At 45.0% G+C, this 19,443-nt stretch overlaps 1 protein-coding gene and 2 long non-coding RNA genes across 4 annotated transcripts in view; 1 reads left to right on the forward strand and 2 right to left on the reverse strand.

The window, feature by feature from the left end:
• The window catches only part of cc2d1a (coiled-coil and C2 domain containing 1A), a 58,868-nt gene that overhangs the window by 5,195 nt on the left and 34,230 nt on the right, over positions 1–19,443 (forward strand). For both annotated transcript variants that reach the window (XM_063205224.1, XM_063205233.1), the window contains exons 3-4: positions 1,905–2,037; positions 4,680–4,783. In XM_063205224.1, coding sequence (XP_063061294.1) covers positions 1,905–2,037; positions 4,680–4,783 — 237 coding nt within the window. The remainder of the gene's footprint in view (positions 1–1,904; positions 2,038–4,679; positions 4,784–19,443) is intronic.
• LOC134454500 (uncharacterized) lies at positions 5,583–6,900 on the reverse strand. Its single transcript, XR_010035839.1, has 2 exons — positions 6,821–6,900; positions 5,583–5,866 (listed from the first exon to the last, which is right to left on the reverse strand). It is a non-coding gene; the product is annotated as an uncharacterized LOC134454500 (long non-coding RNA).
• On the reverse strand, positions 6,896–7,324 carry LOC134454497 (uncharacterized). Its single transcript, XR_010035838.1, has 3 exons — positions 7,226–7,324; positions 7,045–7,142; positions 6,896–6,918 (listed from the first exon to the last, which is right to left on the reverse strand). It is a non-coding gene; the product is annotated as an uncharacterized LOC134454497 (long non-coding RNA).

The raw sequence follows: 19,443 nt of genomic DNA on the forward strand, positions 1-19,443 counted from the left end.
GAGCAAATTTGCCTAAATATAGCAGTTTGACCATCAGTCTGTCCTGAGACTGAAGTCTGTGTAAGTGGATCGACTGAATACACAACCTGCTTAGATATTCCTTCTGTTTGTGCTCCCAATACAGGTGATCTCACTAATTACCTCATCAACCTGGCTTAAGTGGTAATTAGGCTCAGCTGGTTCATTATATTGGCTGGGGCAAATGTGTCACGCGAAATGTGTCCACCTCTGTTTTAAGACAATGGCAAACCTAGATTCAAAAGCCACAATCCAGTGCCACAGATTTCAAATTACCTGGTTTTACCTGTCCAATTGCCCTAACTGGAAAGGTAAAACTAGGTATGTCATTTGGAATATGTGGCACTTGGAATCCAGGTTGCCCATCACCATCACCATTATTTTGTATTTTCATGGGCCTGGTGGACCCGGTAGAATTCATCTAAATTTCAACATATTTTACACAGAGTGATTTTACTGTGCATAGAACATTTTTATCACAGAGCTGAGACAATATGTTTTTTATTGGGTAGCTTTATGCAGCAAAATGTCCATTTCTATTCCAAGATTCTGACTATCACCATTACTTTCTATTTTCATGGGGCTGGTGGCCCCGGTAGACTTCATCCAAATTTCAAAATATTTTACACAGTGTGTTTTTACTGGGTGTAGAACATTTTTACTATAGGGCCAAGGCAATATCTTTTCATAGGGGGCATCTGATGCACCCTATTGTTGGGCCGAGAGTTGTCTTGGCAACGAGCCCAAACTTTCTGTTCCCCTCTCTGCTGCAGCCTCTCTCTGGCACTCAGACACTTTTGCACTCTCTTCTCTCTCATTGGCTGAAAGGACCTTCCTGCGGTGCTTCTCAGCCCCCTGATTGGCTCGGTGACAGCATTCCATGTGGCTATGTCCACTGATTGATTATGTCCAACGATCTCATGATTCCCCCCTCTCATTGGATGAAAGAACCTTCATGTTGAGCATCTCCAGGGTTGCAAGATGAGTCTGATGATGCCCAAAAAAGGCCCAAAACCTGCCTGAAAGCACTAATTCCCGCCCACTTTGAACTAAATTCTGTTTATTTCTATGGTCATAAATCTGCGGGAAAAATCTGTCCAAATGCCCTTTTTTACCCGCAGCTGGTCATCCTAAGCAGCCCAACACTGTGAATCTCAGCCCCCCTGATTCGCATGTAGACAGCGTGCCATGTGGTTTGATTGGATGGTCTCCTGGCCCAATCACTCATTGGCTGCCTGACATGGCCTACTTTGTAATGTAATCAACTGTTGTGTAAGGCACTACAAGACTGACACGATAACAAAATTAATCTTTTTCTGTTTGTTCAATATTAATCTTTCTAGGTCTGACTCTTCCTATAACTCTTTTGTTCTCTTTGTTTCTCTCTCTCTCTCTCTCGATCGCTCCTCCTCTCTGTCCCTCTCATTCCCTTTTACCAGAGATTCTAGGAGTATTATATCTTATCCAGTCGCTCTGCTTTTACTCTGTCTCTCGGTTTCTCTCTCGGTTTCTCTCTCTCGGTTTCTCTCTCTCTCTCTCTCTCTCTCTCTCTCTCTCTCTCTCTCTCTCTCTCTCTCTCTCTCTCTCTCTCTCTCTCTCTCTCTCTCTGAGTCCGTTGTTGCATCTGTATGGGGATGGAAGTATGGATGGGGTAATAATGAGGCCTTAGGAGCATAATGTTTTGTTTTATACCCCCCCCCCCCCTTTCCCAACATGCACACACAACTCTCTGTTTGTCTGTAGATGGATCTGTTGTTGGTTGGTGGACCTAGAAGCAGATGTTTGTTTATACTTATACTTTATGTAACTCTCTCTCTCTCTCTCTCTCTCTCTCTCTCTCTCTCTCTCTCTCTCTCCCTCTCCCTCTCCCTCTCCCTCTCCTCCAGATGGGCCTGATGTTGGACCTGGATGCTGACGGAGGTATGGACGGGGGCAATGACGAGGCGCTGGAGGCTGAGCTGCTGGCTCTGATGGGGGGAGGAGGGGCCAAGTCGCCTGCCAAGAAGCCCGCCGGCAAGGGTGAGTAATACTCCAAAAGCTTGTCCCTCCCTCTCCCATCTCCTCTACCTAGTGTTTCTCAACGGGGGCGCTACTGCCTCCCAGGGGGCATTGAGGAGCTGAGTGGGGGCAGGGCTTAGTTCCCATTGGGAGGCATTTAGTATATTTTATTTTTCAATACTAAGGGGGGCGTTGGCCGGCTTATGATGGGGTCAAGGGGGCGTTTGTTCGAAACGAGTTGAGAACCATTGCCTTATCCAAGAACTGGTCTCCTCTCTGAAGCCTCTTACTGCAGATGGGACCGGCGACGGGGCTATTCACTCTTTGCTGAAAACACTCAACTACATCATAACAACATTGCTATGACAATGCAAGGAGTCTTAAGTTACCGATTCCCACTTGGTCATTACCATTTTGCCCCATTGCACACAATTGCATTTTAGCGTCAGACGTGGATTTACAGACACTGGGAGGAGCTTCTATCAGAAATGGCTGAGATTCATTCAACCGGTCTTACAGAAGTTGAGAGGTTGCATTATATCATATTGCATTACACTTTGCTGACACTTTCATCCAAAGCAGCTTAGTTTTTTCTTTTTTCAGGGTATTGTTTACAGTCCCTGGATCAATGGGGTTAGGATGCCTTGTTCAATTGCGCCATGGAATGTGGTAGGGAGTGGAAGGGTGGGATTCGAACCTACAACCCTATGATCTAAAGCCCATCTCCTTAACTGTAGCTGCACGGGTTAAGAGAATGGCCACGCTTCATACAGATGTTTAGTTCACAATTTATTTTTCCAACTTCAGAACCATCATAAACATCATGACAACGTTGGTGCCTTAACCTTGTGCAGAGTCCATCTTTTCCTCTGTAGAAATGCACAGCCGTGCACATGAGTCTTCAGTATCTCACCCGCGTAATCCCCATAATTCTCTGCTCATAACATCCGCTCCACGTCACTCACATACAACCAATGAATTATTGCATAGGGATAATGAGGTTTTTTAACAGCATAGAATAATTCCTTTCAGAACATACATGAAATATATTCAAACACATCACAAAATAATGAATTCAAACCCAAACATTATAAATGTTAAGACATAAATGACAACACTGTCTCATGGACAGTTACATTAACCATTGGGCCATGGCTACCCTTGTACACAATTACATTTTAGCATCAGTATGGAATTGCAGAAAGACATTGGGAGAAGCTTCCATGAGAAATGGCTGAGAATCATTCAACCGGTCTCACAGAAGTTGGGAGGTTGCATTACCGTTCATCATGTTGCATTGCACTTACCCTACCTGACGCTTTCATGCAAATAGACTTACAGCTGTTATTTTCCAGGGTATTGGTTATAGTCCCTGGAGCAATATGGGGAGAGATGCCTTGTTCAGGGGCTTTTCAGCCATGCAGTGTGGTAGGGGGTGGAAGGGTGGGATTCGAACCGGCAACCCTCTAATGTAAACCCCATGTCCTTAGCCATTAGGCCACAACACATTTACTCATTGAGAAGGTGGCAGCAGTGATTCTGATTGGTGGAGGTGGTGATCATCCATCACCAGGAGAAGCAGAAGAGCTAGAGGGGTGTGTGATGAAGCTGACCGATAACACGCTCCGCAGCATTCCACACACACAAAGCCATTCCCACTAGTAGAGCTGTGCATGTCTGTGTGTTGACCTTTCTCATTCAGTGGTCAGGTGTGGGTTTGTGTTGACTCTTCTGGTTTAGTGGAGTGGACCGTTGTGTGTGTGTGTGTGTGTGTGTGTGTGTGTGTGTGTGTGTGTGTGTGTGTGTGTGTGTGTGTGTGTGTGTGTGTGTGTGTGTGTGTGTGTGTGTGTGTGTGTGTGTGTGTGTGTGTGTGTGTGACAATGTTTGCCTAAAAAGGCTTAGTTGTGCCATGACCGCTTGAACAAACTCACTCGGGGATCCTTCGTCAACTTTAGAAGTGTATAATGTGCATATGTGGATAATGTGGGCCTTTGTGCGTGTGTGCGTGTGTGCGTGTGTGCGTGTGTGTGTGCGTGCGTGCATGCGGGCACGCACATTCGTGTGTGTGCGTGTGTGTGTCTGTGTGATGTGTGCGTGTGTGTCTGTGTGATTTGTGCGTGTGTGTGCGCTGATTGAGTGTGACCAGTAGTTCTGTGTAAACAAATGTGAGTGGCGGTTGTGCCACTGTTTCGTGTGTGTTACTGTATGAAACGCACTGCCCTTATGTACTGCAAATAAATCATGCAGTATTAACAGACACTGGGTGAGACAATGGCAGAACACCCCCCCATGTCAACCTGATCCTTTGTGTTGCTTTTTGTTTTTTTTTCTTAACATATTGAGTTGCCTTGCTGTGTGGCAAGTAGGAGATGATATAAAGACAACAGGTCCAGACAGGGATTGAGGTTAAGAAACAATGCTTGACCTCTGCACTATATTTTACGTATGTTGTGCGTATGCCTATTGGGCCCAGAGCCTATAAAGTTCATATACAGCTCCATTCTACCTCTGACCCCCGTCAAACCTCTGTGTGAAATGTACTATATGATATAAATAAAACATTGTCATATTACTAGACAGGGTTTCATGTTAAGAAATGGTTATGCTTGACCTCCATTTCACCTCTGCTTGACCTCTGACCCCTGTGTGTGTGACCTCCACAGCCCCGCTGCCGATGGCGGACATTGAGCGCATGGCGGCGCTGTGCATGAAGGACCTGGACGACGAGGACGACGACAGCGACTCAGAGGCCGACGCAGACCTGCTGGTAGGCGCTCATGGCCACCTTTCACCTTTCACCTTTGACCTATATATAGATTAGACACATAGAGTGCATCTTAATATGGGACCTTGCCTCCTCCACTTGCTTCCTCCACTCGCTTCTCGTCATGATGACATCACTGACAACAGCATTATATTTCAATATCTTGCAAAAGCTCAATTGTGGAGTCTTTTTCTCGTTTGCAATTGGGATGGTGAATGAAAAACAGTCCCTCAAAAGTTGTTGTGGCCAGGCTGACAGCTGGGAAACTTTATCGTTTTCTCCACGGAGGAGGGGCCAGGAGGCGGGGCGAGGAGACAAGCGCAAGTGGAGGAGGCAAGGTGGCATATTAAGATGCAGTCCTACCTGCTGGTATAGACACAGTGATGACCTTTGACCTTTCAAACTTCACCTTTCACCTTAAAGATATACAGTAGAGTAGACAAAGCGGACAGAGACCTGCTGATATACACTCATCATGATGAATTTCGAACTTTAACTGTTAGGTTTAAGCTACCAACATTTATCTCTAATAACCTGTACAGAAGAGACACAGAGAACTTGAGTTAAATTCAACACTTGCAAGGAGGGTGACCAGGAGACTGCTTTCAGTTACAATGTCCAAGATCACTCTGAAAACAGCCTCCTTCTCCTTACGTTTTATTGAAGGAAAGTGTAACCGGGCTTTCCTTTAAGAAAGTGAATTACAATTAAAATAATAACAATAACACTAGGACCTGGATCAGAAGATCTAAGTAAGAGAGAGGAGCGAGTGTTAAGCAACAATAATGAGTCAGACAAGAAATTCCTTTTTGAGTGAAAACTCGTATATTGTTTACAAAATGTTTGAAGTGTATAAAAACCCAAATAAAATAAAACAGTGTGCACACTTAAAATAAACAATGGTCCCGGGGCCTTAAACAAAATAGAAATGGTAAAAAGTGGAAAAAGGGGGGGAAAGTTCCTTTGTAGGGTACTTAAGGGTATCCGTGGTCGCTCTGGGAAAGGCTCGCCATCAGTGTCCTTTGACCAGGTGAAGTCCTGGCCCAGTTGTCTTCTTTTCAATCCTATCCGTCCAAAAAACCTGACCTGATAGGTCACATTCATCCATACATACATTTCAATTAGTACAATGTACAATAAATCTAAGATGCATCATATTATCATTATCTAATAGTCATACTGGGATGACAATCACATATCTTCTTAAATCTTCTCTAATCATTAAATTCAAGTGCATGAAAACAAGTCGTTCATGTGTAACGCCTGTCTACCAAAACGCAGGTAGCAATGGGTCCAATAAAACTACATTCAAAATGTCTCAACAATAAATACATACAACATAAAACATAAAATACACATTAGAATCTAAAGCTTAGAAGGGATCACTGTCAGAGACGTGCTTAATATCCTCTTACACTAATAGGCCTATTCATGTAAGAAGAACTGCACTAAAAATTACCCTCTATTTACTTTAAATTAAATACAGTGAAAGACTTCAATAAATTGCATAGTGCAATGAAACATTACATTCATAACAACAATGAAATTATCCTCTTATCTTAGTTAAATCACTATTAAAGAAATAGTAATTAACTTCTCTTTATGTAGAACCCATCAGTAATAATAACTAGTGTATGTAAATAATAGTAACTACTGTAAGTCTAGTGTAACTAGTGTAAGGCTGCTGATGGTAATCAGCATCAGTATCAGTAATGGGCTACTGATGGTTATAAATATCAATAATTAGTAATGGCTACTAATGGTTATCAGTATCAGTAGTCAGTATCAGTAATATCAGTTATCAGTATCAGTAATATCAGTTATCAGTATCTGTAACCAGTGTCTGTAAAGATCGTGAAGCATAAACATATTCTTTTTTCACCAGTGACGCTTACAACGTTAGCCTGGCCAGTGCATTGGGAACGTTCGGGACAACCGTTACTCTTGTCGGGCATTGCTAACATTTCTGTGGCTAACCATTGATATAGTGCAGGAGATGGGACAAGGGCACTAAGCGGCTAAACAGATGTTATTCCTCACCGTTGCTCCTAATGATGTGCTCAAGGGGATGAATCCGGTGAGTACAGTGATGGACACACAGCGGTGAATGGTGGTGCCTGGCAGGTTTGGGGGTTAGCCTGTTAGCAGAGATGAACGTTCGGGGCAACCGTTATTCTTGTCGGGCATTGCTAACATTTCTGTGGCTAATGCATTCACACAGTGCAGGAGATGAGAGGACAAGAGTTAAAACAGTTATTCCTCACCGTCGCTCCTGAAGATGGTGATGTGTGATGATACGATGGTGAGCACACAACGACGAAGGTGAAAAGTAGTTGCCTCTGGTGGTTCTCGAGGGGTTAGCCTGTTAGCATAATCAGTGCATCAGTGCCGGAGGTGGCGGTAAATATCAGTGTTTTCGTTTGTCTTATAACAGAGTTGTCTTACCGACGTGGCTGTCAGCTAATATGTGGCTCTTGTTGATGTTCTCACTTTGGTGATCTTCCACACTGTCCGGTGATGCTCAAGTAAGTTGATGATAATAACGATGATGATAACGGTTTCACACAGCAAGTGGCTGGCTCAGACGATGGTTGTCAAAGAGACTGAAACAATCCTTGCGCCTCGGTTTCATTCATCGGCTCGCGTTCTTAGGTCTTGCGTGACATCTGATTGGCTGCAGTAAATCTTGCGTGTATGTGTAGCTGTTGTCATATTTCATGGGTAATACAGATAGAACAGGGGTCACTCTGTTTCGTGTATCTTGCATAGTATGTAGTGGATGCGAGTGGATGGTGTGTAGGTCGTGAACTGTGTTGTTTACACTGTGTACTAGAGTGTGTGTGTGTGTGTGTGTGTGTGTGTGTGTGTGTGTGTGTGTGTGTGTGTTCATGTCTTTTGAACTCCGGATTTGAACTCCGGGTTTCATCCTCCCCTCCTGAACCTTTGCACGTCCCTGTGCAAGGTGGACATCTTCACACAGCAATCACTGGGGATGGGGTAGTGGATTGTACAGGTACTTCATTGATCACTTCGGACCAAGCTATGGACAAGCCTTGAAAGAAGGATCTCATTGCCTTGGCCAAAGGATTTCCTAATTCTGCATAGTCAAGCCGTTGTGGGGGTTGACGATTGCGCTCAGATCTCCTGAGGGGTTCATCAGGGTTTGTGTTTTCGTGAATACTTGTGGTTTCAGTCGTTTCATCATGTTGTTCCTCAGGTTCCACTACTTGTAGACTTTCATTCTCCTCATGTTCTTGCTCTATTGGAATGTCTCTATCTGTGGGGTTGTCGTTATCGGTGGGTGTGTCTTTATCGGTAGGTATGTCTTTAACGGTGGGTAGGTCTTTATCAGTGAGTATGTCTGTATCGGTACGTAAGTATTCAGGATCACTCTGGTGAGAGGTAGACTCGATCATCAAAGGACTATCTGGAATACTTTCGGACATGTCGGGTAAGTTCAGATCAGGTAACTTAGGTTGGGTGTCGTGTTCAGGTAAGTTATGATTTGCAGGACAAGGGTCTTGGGGCTCTTGGACATTGGCCATGGGAAGATCTGGGTGCACTGGACTCTCTGTGATCTCAGGGACAGGGGAACTCAACCAGACAGGGATGAGTGAGTAGTCGTCGTCATCCGAGGAGCTCTCTGCCTCTGCTACAGGGTTGGCACGTGTTCTTGGTCTGCGCGGCACCGACTTCTGCACAGGCTGAGTGTCCTCTTCGACAGGTAGGTATCCGCACGGAAGCAGCAAGTCTCTATGTAGTGTCCTCTGGGGACCATCTTCAGTTTCTGGTTTAATGGTGTATACTGGGAGAGTGCCTGCTCTTGTAACGACAACATGGACCGTGGATTCCCATTTGTCAGCAATCTTGTGCTTTCCTCGTATGCGGACGTTTCTGACCAGTACCCTATCTCCAGGCTCTAGATCTGAGGCGGGGGGTGACATGCCGGTCATATCTTGTCTTGTTCTTTAGTGCTATCTTCGCTGACTTTTCCTTTGCAACTTCATAGCTCTCTTTCAGACGGGACTTGAGGGTTTTGACATACTCTGAATGAGAGGAGTGTTGGCCCTCTGGCACTGGCAGCTTGAAAGCAAGGTCAACAGGTAAACGGGGGTGACGCCCGAACATGAGCTCGTACGGGGTGAAACCTGTGACCTCGTTCCGGGTGCAGTTATAAGCATGGACCAAGGGTCTTACATGGTCGCTCCAACGGTACTTGTCTTTATCCTCTAGAGTCCCAAGCATGTTGAGCAGGGTGCGGTTGAACCGTTCTACTGGGTTACCTCTAGGGTGGTATGGAGTTGTTCTAGTTTTGCGGATACCGGCCACCCGACAAAGCTCTTTTATGGTGTTGGACTCAAAGTCGGGGCCTTGATCACTGTGCAACTTTTCGGGGAAGCCATAATGAATAATGAAATTCTCCCAGAGGCACTTTGCTACAGTCTTGGCTGTCTGGTTTCGTGTTGGGATGGCCACTGCATACTTGGTAAAGAAGTCGGTGATAACCAGCACGTCCTTGGTGTTACTCTGGTCCGGTTCGATGGAGAGGAAGTCCATGCAAACTAACTCCAGGGGTCTGGTGACTTGAATGTTCACTAATGGTGCAGCCTTTTCTGGTCGCGCCTTCCTCCTCACACACCTGCCACACTTCTTCACCTTCTCTTCCACATCTGATGCCATCTTCGGCCAGTAGAAGCGGGTCCTCACGAGGTCTAGGGTTCGGTCGACTCCCATGTGGCCCATGTCGTCGTGCAGACTGGTGAGCACTGGACTTCGGAACTCAGCTGGGAGGACAAGCTGGTACGCCCTCTGGGATCCCACTTGGCGGCGGCGGTACAGGATGTTGTTGTGGAACTCAAGACGATGGAGTTCACGGAGGTAGAGTGGAAGATCAGGGAGTTGGGTGCGCAGAGTGGGTGGTGGCGTTTCCCCATTTTCGATCTGGTGAATGACATGTTTTATGCACTGGTCAGCCCTTTGCTTTTCTGCTATCTGTGCTTCTGAAAGATGCGGGATGGCTGGGAGGCCTCCGAACTGTTCTTCTTGTTCATAGCACTCGGGAATAGCGCAGAATGATGTCGCAAGGGTCTCCACTAAGGCAACATGGTCTCCTTCTCTCTCATCATCCGGGCTGGCACTGAAGGCAAGTTGTCGCTCACAGATGGCCTTCACGACTGAATGGTCCACCTCATCTGGATTCTCTGGATCGGTAAGATGGTCTTGAGTGAACTGCTGGATGCGCTCCTTCTCTTTCTGTGACCTTGGATCGTCTGCTCGCTTCTCGTGTTCCCTGCGTGATAGTCCGTCTGCATCTCCGTTCAGTTTCCCTGGGCGGTAGGAGAGCTTGAAGGAGAATGTAGACAGTGCAGCCAGCCACCTGTAGCTCGTCGCATCGAGTTTGGCTGATGTGAGGATGTAAGTCAGCGGATTGCTATCCGTCACCACGGTGAAGTTGTTGCCATAGAGATAGTCGCTGAACTTCTCCGTCACCGACCACTTGAGTGCGAGGAACTCCAGTTTGTGTGCTGGGTAGCGACTCTCACTCTGTGATAGACCTCTACTCGCATACCCTATGACTCTGAGCTGGTTGTCTTGCTCTTGGTACAGTACAGCACCGAGCCCGGTGGTGCTGGCATCGGTGTGGAGTATGTAGGGTTTCTGGGGGTCGGCGAATGCTAGAACAGGGGCTGTAGTGAGGCTTTGGATGATGTCTTCAAAGGCTTTCTGGCAATCTGATGTCCAGCGGCTTCCAAAAGGCTCTTTGGGGTTGTGATACTGGACTGTCTTTGTTCTCGTGTCTGTCTGCTTCGCCTTCGACTTCTGGTGGTAAGGTGGGTAGCCAGAGGTCAAGTTGTGGAGAGGCTTCACAATGCCGGAGTAGTCCTTCACAAACCTCCGATAGTAACCAGAGAACCCGAGAAACGAACGGAGCTCCTTCAGGGTACGGGGTCTCGGCCAAGTCTTCAGTGCTTCGATCTTCTGGGGATCTGTTTCCACGCCCGTCCGTGAGACAATGTGCCCCAAGTAGCGAACAGATGTCTGAAAGAAGCGGCACTTCTCCGGGGATAACTTGAGACCGTTTTCCCTCAGGCGATCCAGGACTTTAGCCAGACGAGCTTCGTGTTCCTCCAGGGTTTGGGAGAAGACAATGATGTCATCAAGGAATACCAGCACTTCACGCAGGTGGATGTCGCCCATGCACTTCTCCATTAAGCGCTGGAATGTGCTTGGAGCATTGGTGATTCCTTGTGGCATACGATTCCATTCCCAGAATCCGAGGGGACAGGCAAAAGCTGTTTTTGGCTTGTCATCTTCATGCATCTCAATTTGGTAATATCCGGACTTCAGATCCATCACGGAGAACCATTGTGACCCACTTAAGGCAGAGAACGACTCTTCAAGGTTTGGTAGTGCATATGCGTCTTTGATGGTTTGCAGATTGAGTTTGCGGTAATCAACACATAGACGTACCTCGCCATTCTTCTTTCTCACAACGACGATGGGTGAAGCATATGGAGACTCAGACTCTCGGATGATTCCAGCTTCAAGGAGATCTTGAAGATGTCGTCTCACGGCATGATAGTCGTTGGGATGGATGGGCCGGGGTCGTTGCTTAAACGGTGTGTCATCCTTCAACTTGATTCGATGTTTGACCTTGGTTGCGTGGCCAAAATCGAGGTCATGTTGAGAAAAAACGTCTGAGTAAGTGTTGAGTGTCTTGGTGATTCGGTTCCTCCATTCTGCAGGGAGCGGGGAATCTCCGAAGTCAAAGCTAAGGTTGTCACGTTGTTGTTCATCTCGAGGAGAGTGTTGCAGACTGGAACAGACTGTAGGTGATGACAGTTGACTGGGGCTACAGGTGTTGTGGGTCTGGCTGATCTCGTGAGGGATGGCAAGTTCGGCGATGACAGAGTTAGAGGGCAGGGTAATGTCATGGTTGGTTTCATTTCTTATGATTACAGGCACCTTGTACGGGAACCGTGCAGGGATGGAGATGATGCAGCTATCAACGAAGATCCCACCTGGCAAGGACGAAGTGGAGGGTTCTTCCACTACTGCCCATCTCTCGTTGTTAGCTTCATTTCCAGTGACGACGCCTTCCAAGACCACCTTCTGTCCAGCAGGGATGATGCTTGACTCGTGACGACCTAACTTCACAATGCCGACTTGACCTTCTGTGCTTTGGTGCCGTCTGAGCTGCAGTGTCCTCAAGACTTGTTGGTAGCCACAGTAGATGTTACTTATCACGTTGTTTCCATCACAGAATTGCTCATAAAGAGGGTCTAGTGTATTTGTGCCAATCAGTACAGGCATGCTGCTACTGGAGCGAGTATCTGGCACTATCAAGGCAAGAGTCTGTACTTCGGGTTGTGAAGCAATGAATTCTTCGGGAAACTGTATATGTAATTGAATGTAGCCCAGGTATGGGACTGCCTGACCGTTGGCGCCCTCAACTTCAAGCATGTCGCTAACTGGGTGTAGCTGACAATCGGAAAGGTGGGACTCATAGAAGGACTGAGACACAGTTGTAACTTGCGATCCAGTATCCAGCAGTGCATTACATTGAATTCCATTGACGTTGACATTTGCTGTGCTTTTGCTTCCAATTAAGCCTCTAGGCAGTTTTCTGTTATCTACAGTTCTGTGTTCGTTAATTGTTACTCTTCTCTTGACATTTTGTGTAGTAGTGGAATGTGTTTGTGTAGTAGAAGTGTTTGCTCTAACTTTATTTTTCTGGTCTTGTGTTCTGGTTCCATGGTCTGTTTGTGTGTTGCTTGCGTCGGAGGGACGTGATTGACTCTCCTCAGCTCCTGTCTGTCCCACAACAGGAACTGTTAGTCGTTTAAAGCTACACTGGAACCATTTCGTGTTTCCCACTGCTGCTGTCTCGCGATCAATTGCCTTTTCTTTTCGGCTACAAGACGGGGGTTGGCAGGGTCAGTGCAGCAGGGAGCAATGTGTCCATCCTCACCACAGTTAAAGCAATACCAAGGCCGGGGCTTGGTTGTCTCTTTCGTTCTGGTCTGTCTGTCCATGTCTGTATCTGTGTTACCTGGCTTTGGTGGTCTGTTCTGAGGCTTTTCTGCAGATCCCTTGCGATTAGCTCCCTGTGTCTTTTTCTGTGACATGAATGTAGTGAGCTGGCTTTGCAAACTTGCTACTTGCTTTCGCAGATCCTCAATCACACTGATGGCACCGGCACTGCTCTCCTCTGGTTCACGAACATATGCATCATGGAAGTGGACCTGAGTTTTCTGCTTCGTGATGCCGATGTGTCTCTTCATGCGCGTTGACTTGGCTTCCAGTCTGTCTTCCTCAGAGCGGATCATCAGCAGGAGTTCAGAGAACTGGGGTGGTTTGCTCTTCTTTTGCTCAAGCTGCAACGTGCTGATCAGACTGTTATCCCAACACCCTCGGCAGAACTGCTTCAGGAGATGCTTGTCACCTTCTTTGTGTGTAACTCCCCCTTGTTTCGTGGCTCGATTTAAGGCTAGCTGGAGTCGTTGCAGGTAAGAGGATGACTTCTCACCGGGGTCTTGTAGGGTGTTCAGGAACTGGGCGAACAGCTCTTCTCCGTCTGCGACCGTGCCGTAGGCTGAGTCCAGCAGCTGTAGGTAGGCGGCAGGGGGTGAATCAGGCAGTAGACCTTTTACGACGTCAACAGCAGGTGGGAGTAAGTTCTCTAGAATCTTTCGTGATATTTGCAGTGGTGACATACTGGGATCATTCTGTAGCAGCTCAATGTGTGTGCGCCATGTGTCATAGTCAGTCTCATGGTTGGGTATGGGGATCTTGCCGGAGAAAGAGCGGAGTCTCACTTGGGACTGCATGTGAGGGAAAGGATCCTGCCTCCGAACAATGTGCTCGACCACAACCTTTTGGATGTCAGGGGGGTTCACGTCGCTTAGGGAAAGGGACGGTGTTCTCTTGGCATTGGCAAGGAGGACATGGTCAGCGTCTCCATGGCCGCTTGGTGCAACATGAGACAGTGAGGTGTGCTGTGGCTCTCTGTGAACAGGTGGGGATGACACGGTCGCCTCGACGTGTACAGAGGGGGAATCGTCAGCCGCGTGTTGCATGGCATCTATATCCATTCCAATCTGGGACATCATCTCTTTCAAAACTTCGCCATAATCCTTGCCACTCTCCTTGGCTAATTGCTTGAGCTCCGTTAAGTACGTCTTTGTTGCATTTGAGCCAACTTTGGTGGTGTACGCGCTACTGAGTGTTTTTACTACATAGGTAGCGGGGGACTCACCTTGTGTAGTGTAACTGTAGGGTAAGTGGGGATCTAAAGTTTCAATAGCTGAACTGCTAGAATACTCAACGATCAGGTTTTGGAAGAATTCTGAGTGTGGGTCTTCAACTAAAAGGACTCTATCAATTTTACCATACTGTTTAAGATAATCAAGGACTTGTTCATCTTGATCGGGTACCTGAGTTATGCCACTGACTAATACTGCATTTGGAATATTAACACTAAACTTTCGAATAAAATCCATACTGGTGATAAGTAATTACTTAGTAATGTCTGCTCAATATTGTTACTCAACAACTAGCTCCTCCTGGCAGCAGGCTCGCCACTTTTGTAACCGGGCTTTCCTTTAAGAAAGTGAATTACAATTAAAATAATGAACAATAATACTAGGACCTGGATCAGAAGATCTAAGTAAGAGAGAGGAGCGAGTGTTAAGCAACAATAATGAGTCAGACAAGAAATTCCTTTTTGAGTGAAAACTCGTATATTGTTTACAAAATGTTTGAAGTGTATAAAAACCCAAATAAAATAAAACAGTGTGCACACTTAAAATAAACAATGGTCCCGGGGCCTTAAACAAAATAGAAATGGTAAAAAGTGGAAAAAGGGGGGGAAAGTTCCTTTGTAGGGTACTTAAGGGTATCCGTGGTCGCTCTGGGAAAGGCTCGCCATCAGTGTCCTTTGACCAGGTGAAGTCCTGGCCCAGTTGTCTTCTTTTCAATCCTATCCGTCCAAAAAACCTGACCTGATAGGTCACATTCATCCATACATACATTTCAATTAGTACAATGTACAATAAATCTAAGATGCATCATATTATCATTATCTAATAGTCATACTGGGATGACAATCACATATCTTCTTAAATCTTCTCTAATCATTAAATTCAAGTGCATGAAAACAAGTCGTTCATGTGTAACGCCTGTCTACCAAAACGCAGGTAGCAATGGGTCCAATAAAACTACATTCAAAATGTCTCAACAATAAATACATACAACATAAAACATAAAATACACATTAGAATCTAAAGCTTAGAAGGAATCACTATCAGAGACGTGCTTAATATCCTCTTACACTAATAGGCCTATTCATGTAAGAAGAACTGCACTAAAAATTACCCTCTATTTACTTTAAATTAAATACAGTGAAAGACTTCAATAAATTGCATAGTGCAATGAAACATTACATTCATAACAACAATGAAATTATCCTCTTATCTTAGTTAAATCACTATTAAAGAAATAGTAATAAACTTATCTTTATGTAGAACCCATCAGTAATAATAACTAGTGTATGTAATTAATAGTAACTACTGTAAGTCTAGTGTAACTAGTGTAAGGCTGCTGATGGTAATCAGCATCAGTATCAGTAATGGGCTACTGATGGTTATAAATATCAATAATTAGTAATGAACACTAATGGTCATCAGTATCAGTAGTCAGTATCAGTAATATCAGTTATCAGTATCAGTAATATCAGTTATCAGTATCTGTAACCAGTGTCTGTAAAGATCGTGAAGCATAAACATATTCTTTTTTCACCAGTGACGCTTACAACGTTAGCCTGGCCAGTGCATTGGGAACGTTCGGGACAACCGTTACTCTTGTCGGGCATTGCTAACATTTCTGTGGCTAACCATTGATATAGTGCAGGAGATGGGACAAGGGCACTAAGCGGCTAAACAGATGTTATTCCTCACCGTTGCTCCTAATGATGTGCTCAAGGGGATGAATCCGGTGAGTACAGTGATGGACACACAGCGGTGAATGGTGATGCCTGGCAGGTTTGGGGGTTAGCCTGTTAGCAGAGATGAACGTTCGGGGCAACCGTTATTCTTGTCGGGCATTGCTAACATTTCTGTGGCTAATGCATTCACACAGTGCAGGAGATGAGAGGACAAGAGTTAAAACAGTTATTCCTCACCGTCGCTCCTGAAGATGGTGATGTGTGATGATACGATGGTGAGCACACAACGACGAAGGTGAAAAGTAGTTGCCTCTGGTGGTTCTCGAGGGGTTAGCCTGTTAGCATAATCAGTGCATCAGTGCCGGAGGTGGCGGTAAATATCAGTGTTTTCGTTTGTCTTATAACAGAGTTGTCTTACCGACGTGGCTGTCAGCTAATATGTGGCTCTTGTTGATGTTCTCACTTTGGTGATCTTCCACACTGTCCGGTGATGCTCAAGTAAGTTGATGATAATAACGATGATGATAACGGTTTCACACAGCAAGTGGCTGGCTCAGACGATGGTTGTCAAAGAGACTGAAACAATCCTTGCGCCTCGGTTTCATTCATCGGCTCGCGTTCTTAGGTCTTGCGTGACATCTGATTGGCTGCAGTAAATCTTGCGTGTATGTGTAGCTGTTGTCATATTTCATGGGTAATACAGATAGAACAGGGGTCACTCTGTTTCGTGTATCTTGCATAGTATGTAGTGGATGCGAGTGGATGGTGTGTAGGTCGTGAACTGTGTTGTTTACACTGTGTACTAGAGTGTGTGTGTGTGTGTGTGTGTGTGTGTGTGTGTGTGTGTGTGTGTGTGTGTGTGTTCATGTCTTTTGAACTCCGGATTTGAACTCCGGGTTTCAAAAGCCCTAGTTACAATTTCGGTTTCAATTGGTCTAAGGGGAGGGGTAATTAGCTAAACCAGTTGAAACCAGTTTACACAGTAGCATATTTCTTAGCAGAATACCAGTTTACACAGTAGCATATTTCTTAGCAGAATATCTTGTTATTTAGTTGAAACAGACTGAATGTGACCTTGTCCTTTTCTCCTCGCCTAATCAGAGAGCGGAGTTGAAGAACATTCCTGCTCTCTCTCTCTCTCCCTCTCACTCTCTCTGGCCAGCAGGCACAGAGGAACAACAATGACACATTGATAATATACACACACACACATATGCCCTGACTTAAAGCCTGAGTTAGTCAAAGTGGATAACTTATGTGTAATTACTCCAACATTTCCCACCTGTTTATTCTCTTTGCACTATCTCGCAGTTGCCAAACATGATACCTCTGCATTAATCCAGTCCATAACAAACAAAATTCATAAACCCATAATACATTCATAAGGGCATTATCCATAAACACACAAAAATACAGATTTTAAATGGGTATAGCACAGTTAAAACTTTTATGGTGTCATTCTAATCACGTAAAGTTAGGAAGAAATAGAAATCATTCCTATGTTTCGAATATACACATAACTGAAGAAATAGAAATCATTTTCTTGTTCTCCTAATGAAGTTTAAACACACATAAGCAATGTATGACAGGTGCTAATGAAGTTTAAACACACATAAGCAATGTATGACAGGTGCAGGTACCATGGGGGCCGCTAGGGGGGGAAAGCAGCACAGATTCCAAGGGCCCAAGCACTGAGAGGGGCCCCCAAGGGGGCCCAAAAGTTGAATCTCCCATGGGGCCCAACATCCCTGGCAGCGCCCCTGGCAGGCACAGGCAACACTCACCCCACCATCCGTGTGTGTGTCAATTATCCTGGGATCTGTATCCACTCACAGAGTCCATGTCCATAGAAAATGTCCAGCACCTTTTTCGTCTCCAGTTTGTAAGGAAAAACACAGTCTCAAGCTTGCTTCCACCATTGGCTTTGGGAAAGTTAACCCTGTAAAGGTGAGGGCAACGCCTTGTTCACCCCAGCAGCACTGAGACGGACGGAATGTAAACATTCAATCCCTTTTTGATGACAGGTCCACCCCCACCCACAGCAACTGGGAGGGTCTGTCCACGCCAAGTCTCCCTAGATTGCCGTGCAAGAGATGTATCGTAACCCTCACGACAGTGGGCTCAGCACTTGGTTTGGACAGTCTTAACGTGCATCTGACAGCACTTTGATGAACATCCAATTACTGGCCTAAGCCTTGATTTTGGCAGGACCTTTTCCTGTCGAGATGAACAAGAACAGAGAAAAGTACTCTACACATAGACATTTATCATAGTCAGTGTATCAGCCAAATCAGCATTGTTGTAAATGAATGTTTCAGGTTAGGTTAGGGGTGAAGTTTCAGAACAATGTTTCATTTAACATGTGCCCTATACACACATTTGTTTGATGCACTGATTAATCCTAAAATATCTCTCCTGTTTGAGATATGTGCCATCCACATGACTCAATAAGACTGAAGTAATTTCCGAAACAGACTTTGAGCACAGTAATTGTCCACACAAAATACCTGTTTGCATCAAACTCTGAAAAAGAAAAAATCAAAAATGAATAAACCAAAAATGAAAATTCTGCCAAACATCTCCCCACACCCTCCATTTCATAGGTACATATATCAAGGCAGGCTTCTTCAAACATTTGCTTAAAGACAGAAGCTCTCAGTCAACTCATCCACACACAGTCAGTAGTGTGGAGGAGGTGCGCAGCTGTAACAGAGTAGAGAGCATTATAATAGAAAAGAAACAAAAAAAACGTTTTGTTAGTGGTGACAAAACAAAACCCAAGACAGACCGACCATTGTCTCATAATCTATACTCAAAATAAAATAGATAGCACTACATTCCGGGAGAACAACAATTATCAAGATCACAGCAAAATTATGAAAAAGAAAATTACTTAATCCCAAAAGTATAACATGAAACCGACTCTGGTCATATCTGACTATTGTGGCTCACGTTTAGAGTACAGTCCATTACTGAATAGGCCATAAACGCAGACTGAAAAAATATGGTTACTGCATCCAATGTAGCCCTGAAAATACTCTATGCACAGATGGACATAATAGGCAGAGAAGCATAACATTAAGCATGCAGTACAAAATTACTTTAATCATAGTATTAGCTGGCCTCACATAGTAGTTAGGTCTGCATAAATCCCTCTGTAACAGAACTAAAACATATTGGCATGCAGTCCTCACTGTCCTTCTGTCATGAGGTCATGATGATTTAGGGCCTAGCCCAACTCCTGCCAATAATGTCAGTACATTCAAAAATAGGGAGTGGAACACAAAGTATGGGAACACCTACCATCAAAACACTACACACAATTAACAATCTGGCACCACAAAGCATCTTACTGCTCACATCGTTACAACAAATAAGATAGGGTGTTTTTTTTTCTTCTTCTTCTTTTTTTAGTAATTTGAGAATCCAATAATATTTGTGGATATGCTTAGGTTACCTTGAGCATTGTGCCTTGCACACACTATACATGCTCTCCAAAAAAAAAAATTGAATAGGAATTAAAACCATAAGTAGTATATGCTTATCTCCCTCCTGTTGAGACATGGCTTAGCCCATGGCTCCATCAAATTAAAATGAATGACATTTAGTATTACTACTCTCCACTTTCTCACACCATTCCAAAGTTGCGCATTGTCATCACCCAGACATACAGATCACTAGATAAACCAATCAAAATGTAAGAGATAAAAAGAAAGAA

The sequence above is a fragment of the Engraulis encrasicolus genome, chromosome 1, assembly GCF_034702125.1.
Source record: "Engraulis encrasicolus isolate BLACKSEA-1 chromosome 1, IST_EnEncr_1.0, whole genome shotgun sequence".
Taxonomy (NCBI): domain Eukaryota; kingdom Metazoa; phylum Chordata; class Actinopteri; order Clupeiformes; family Engraulidae; genus Engraulis; species Engraulis encrasicolus.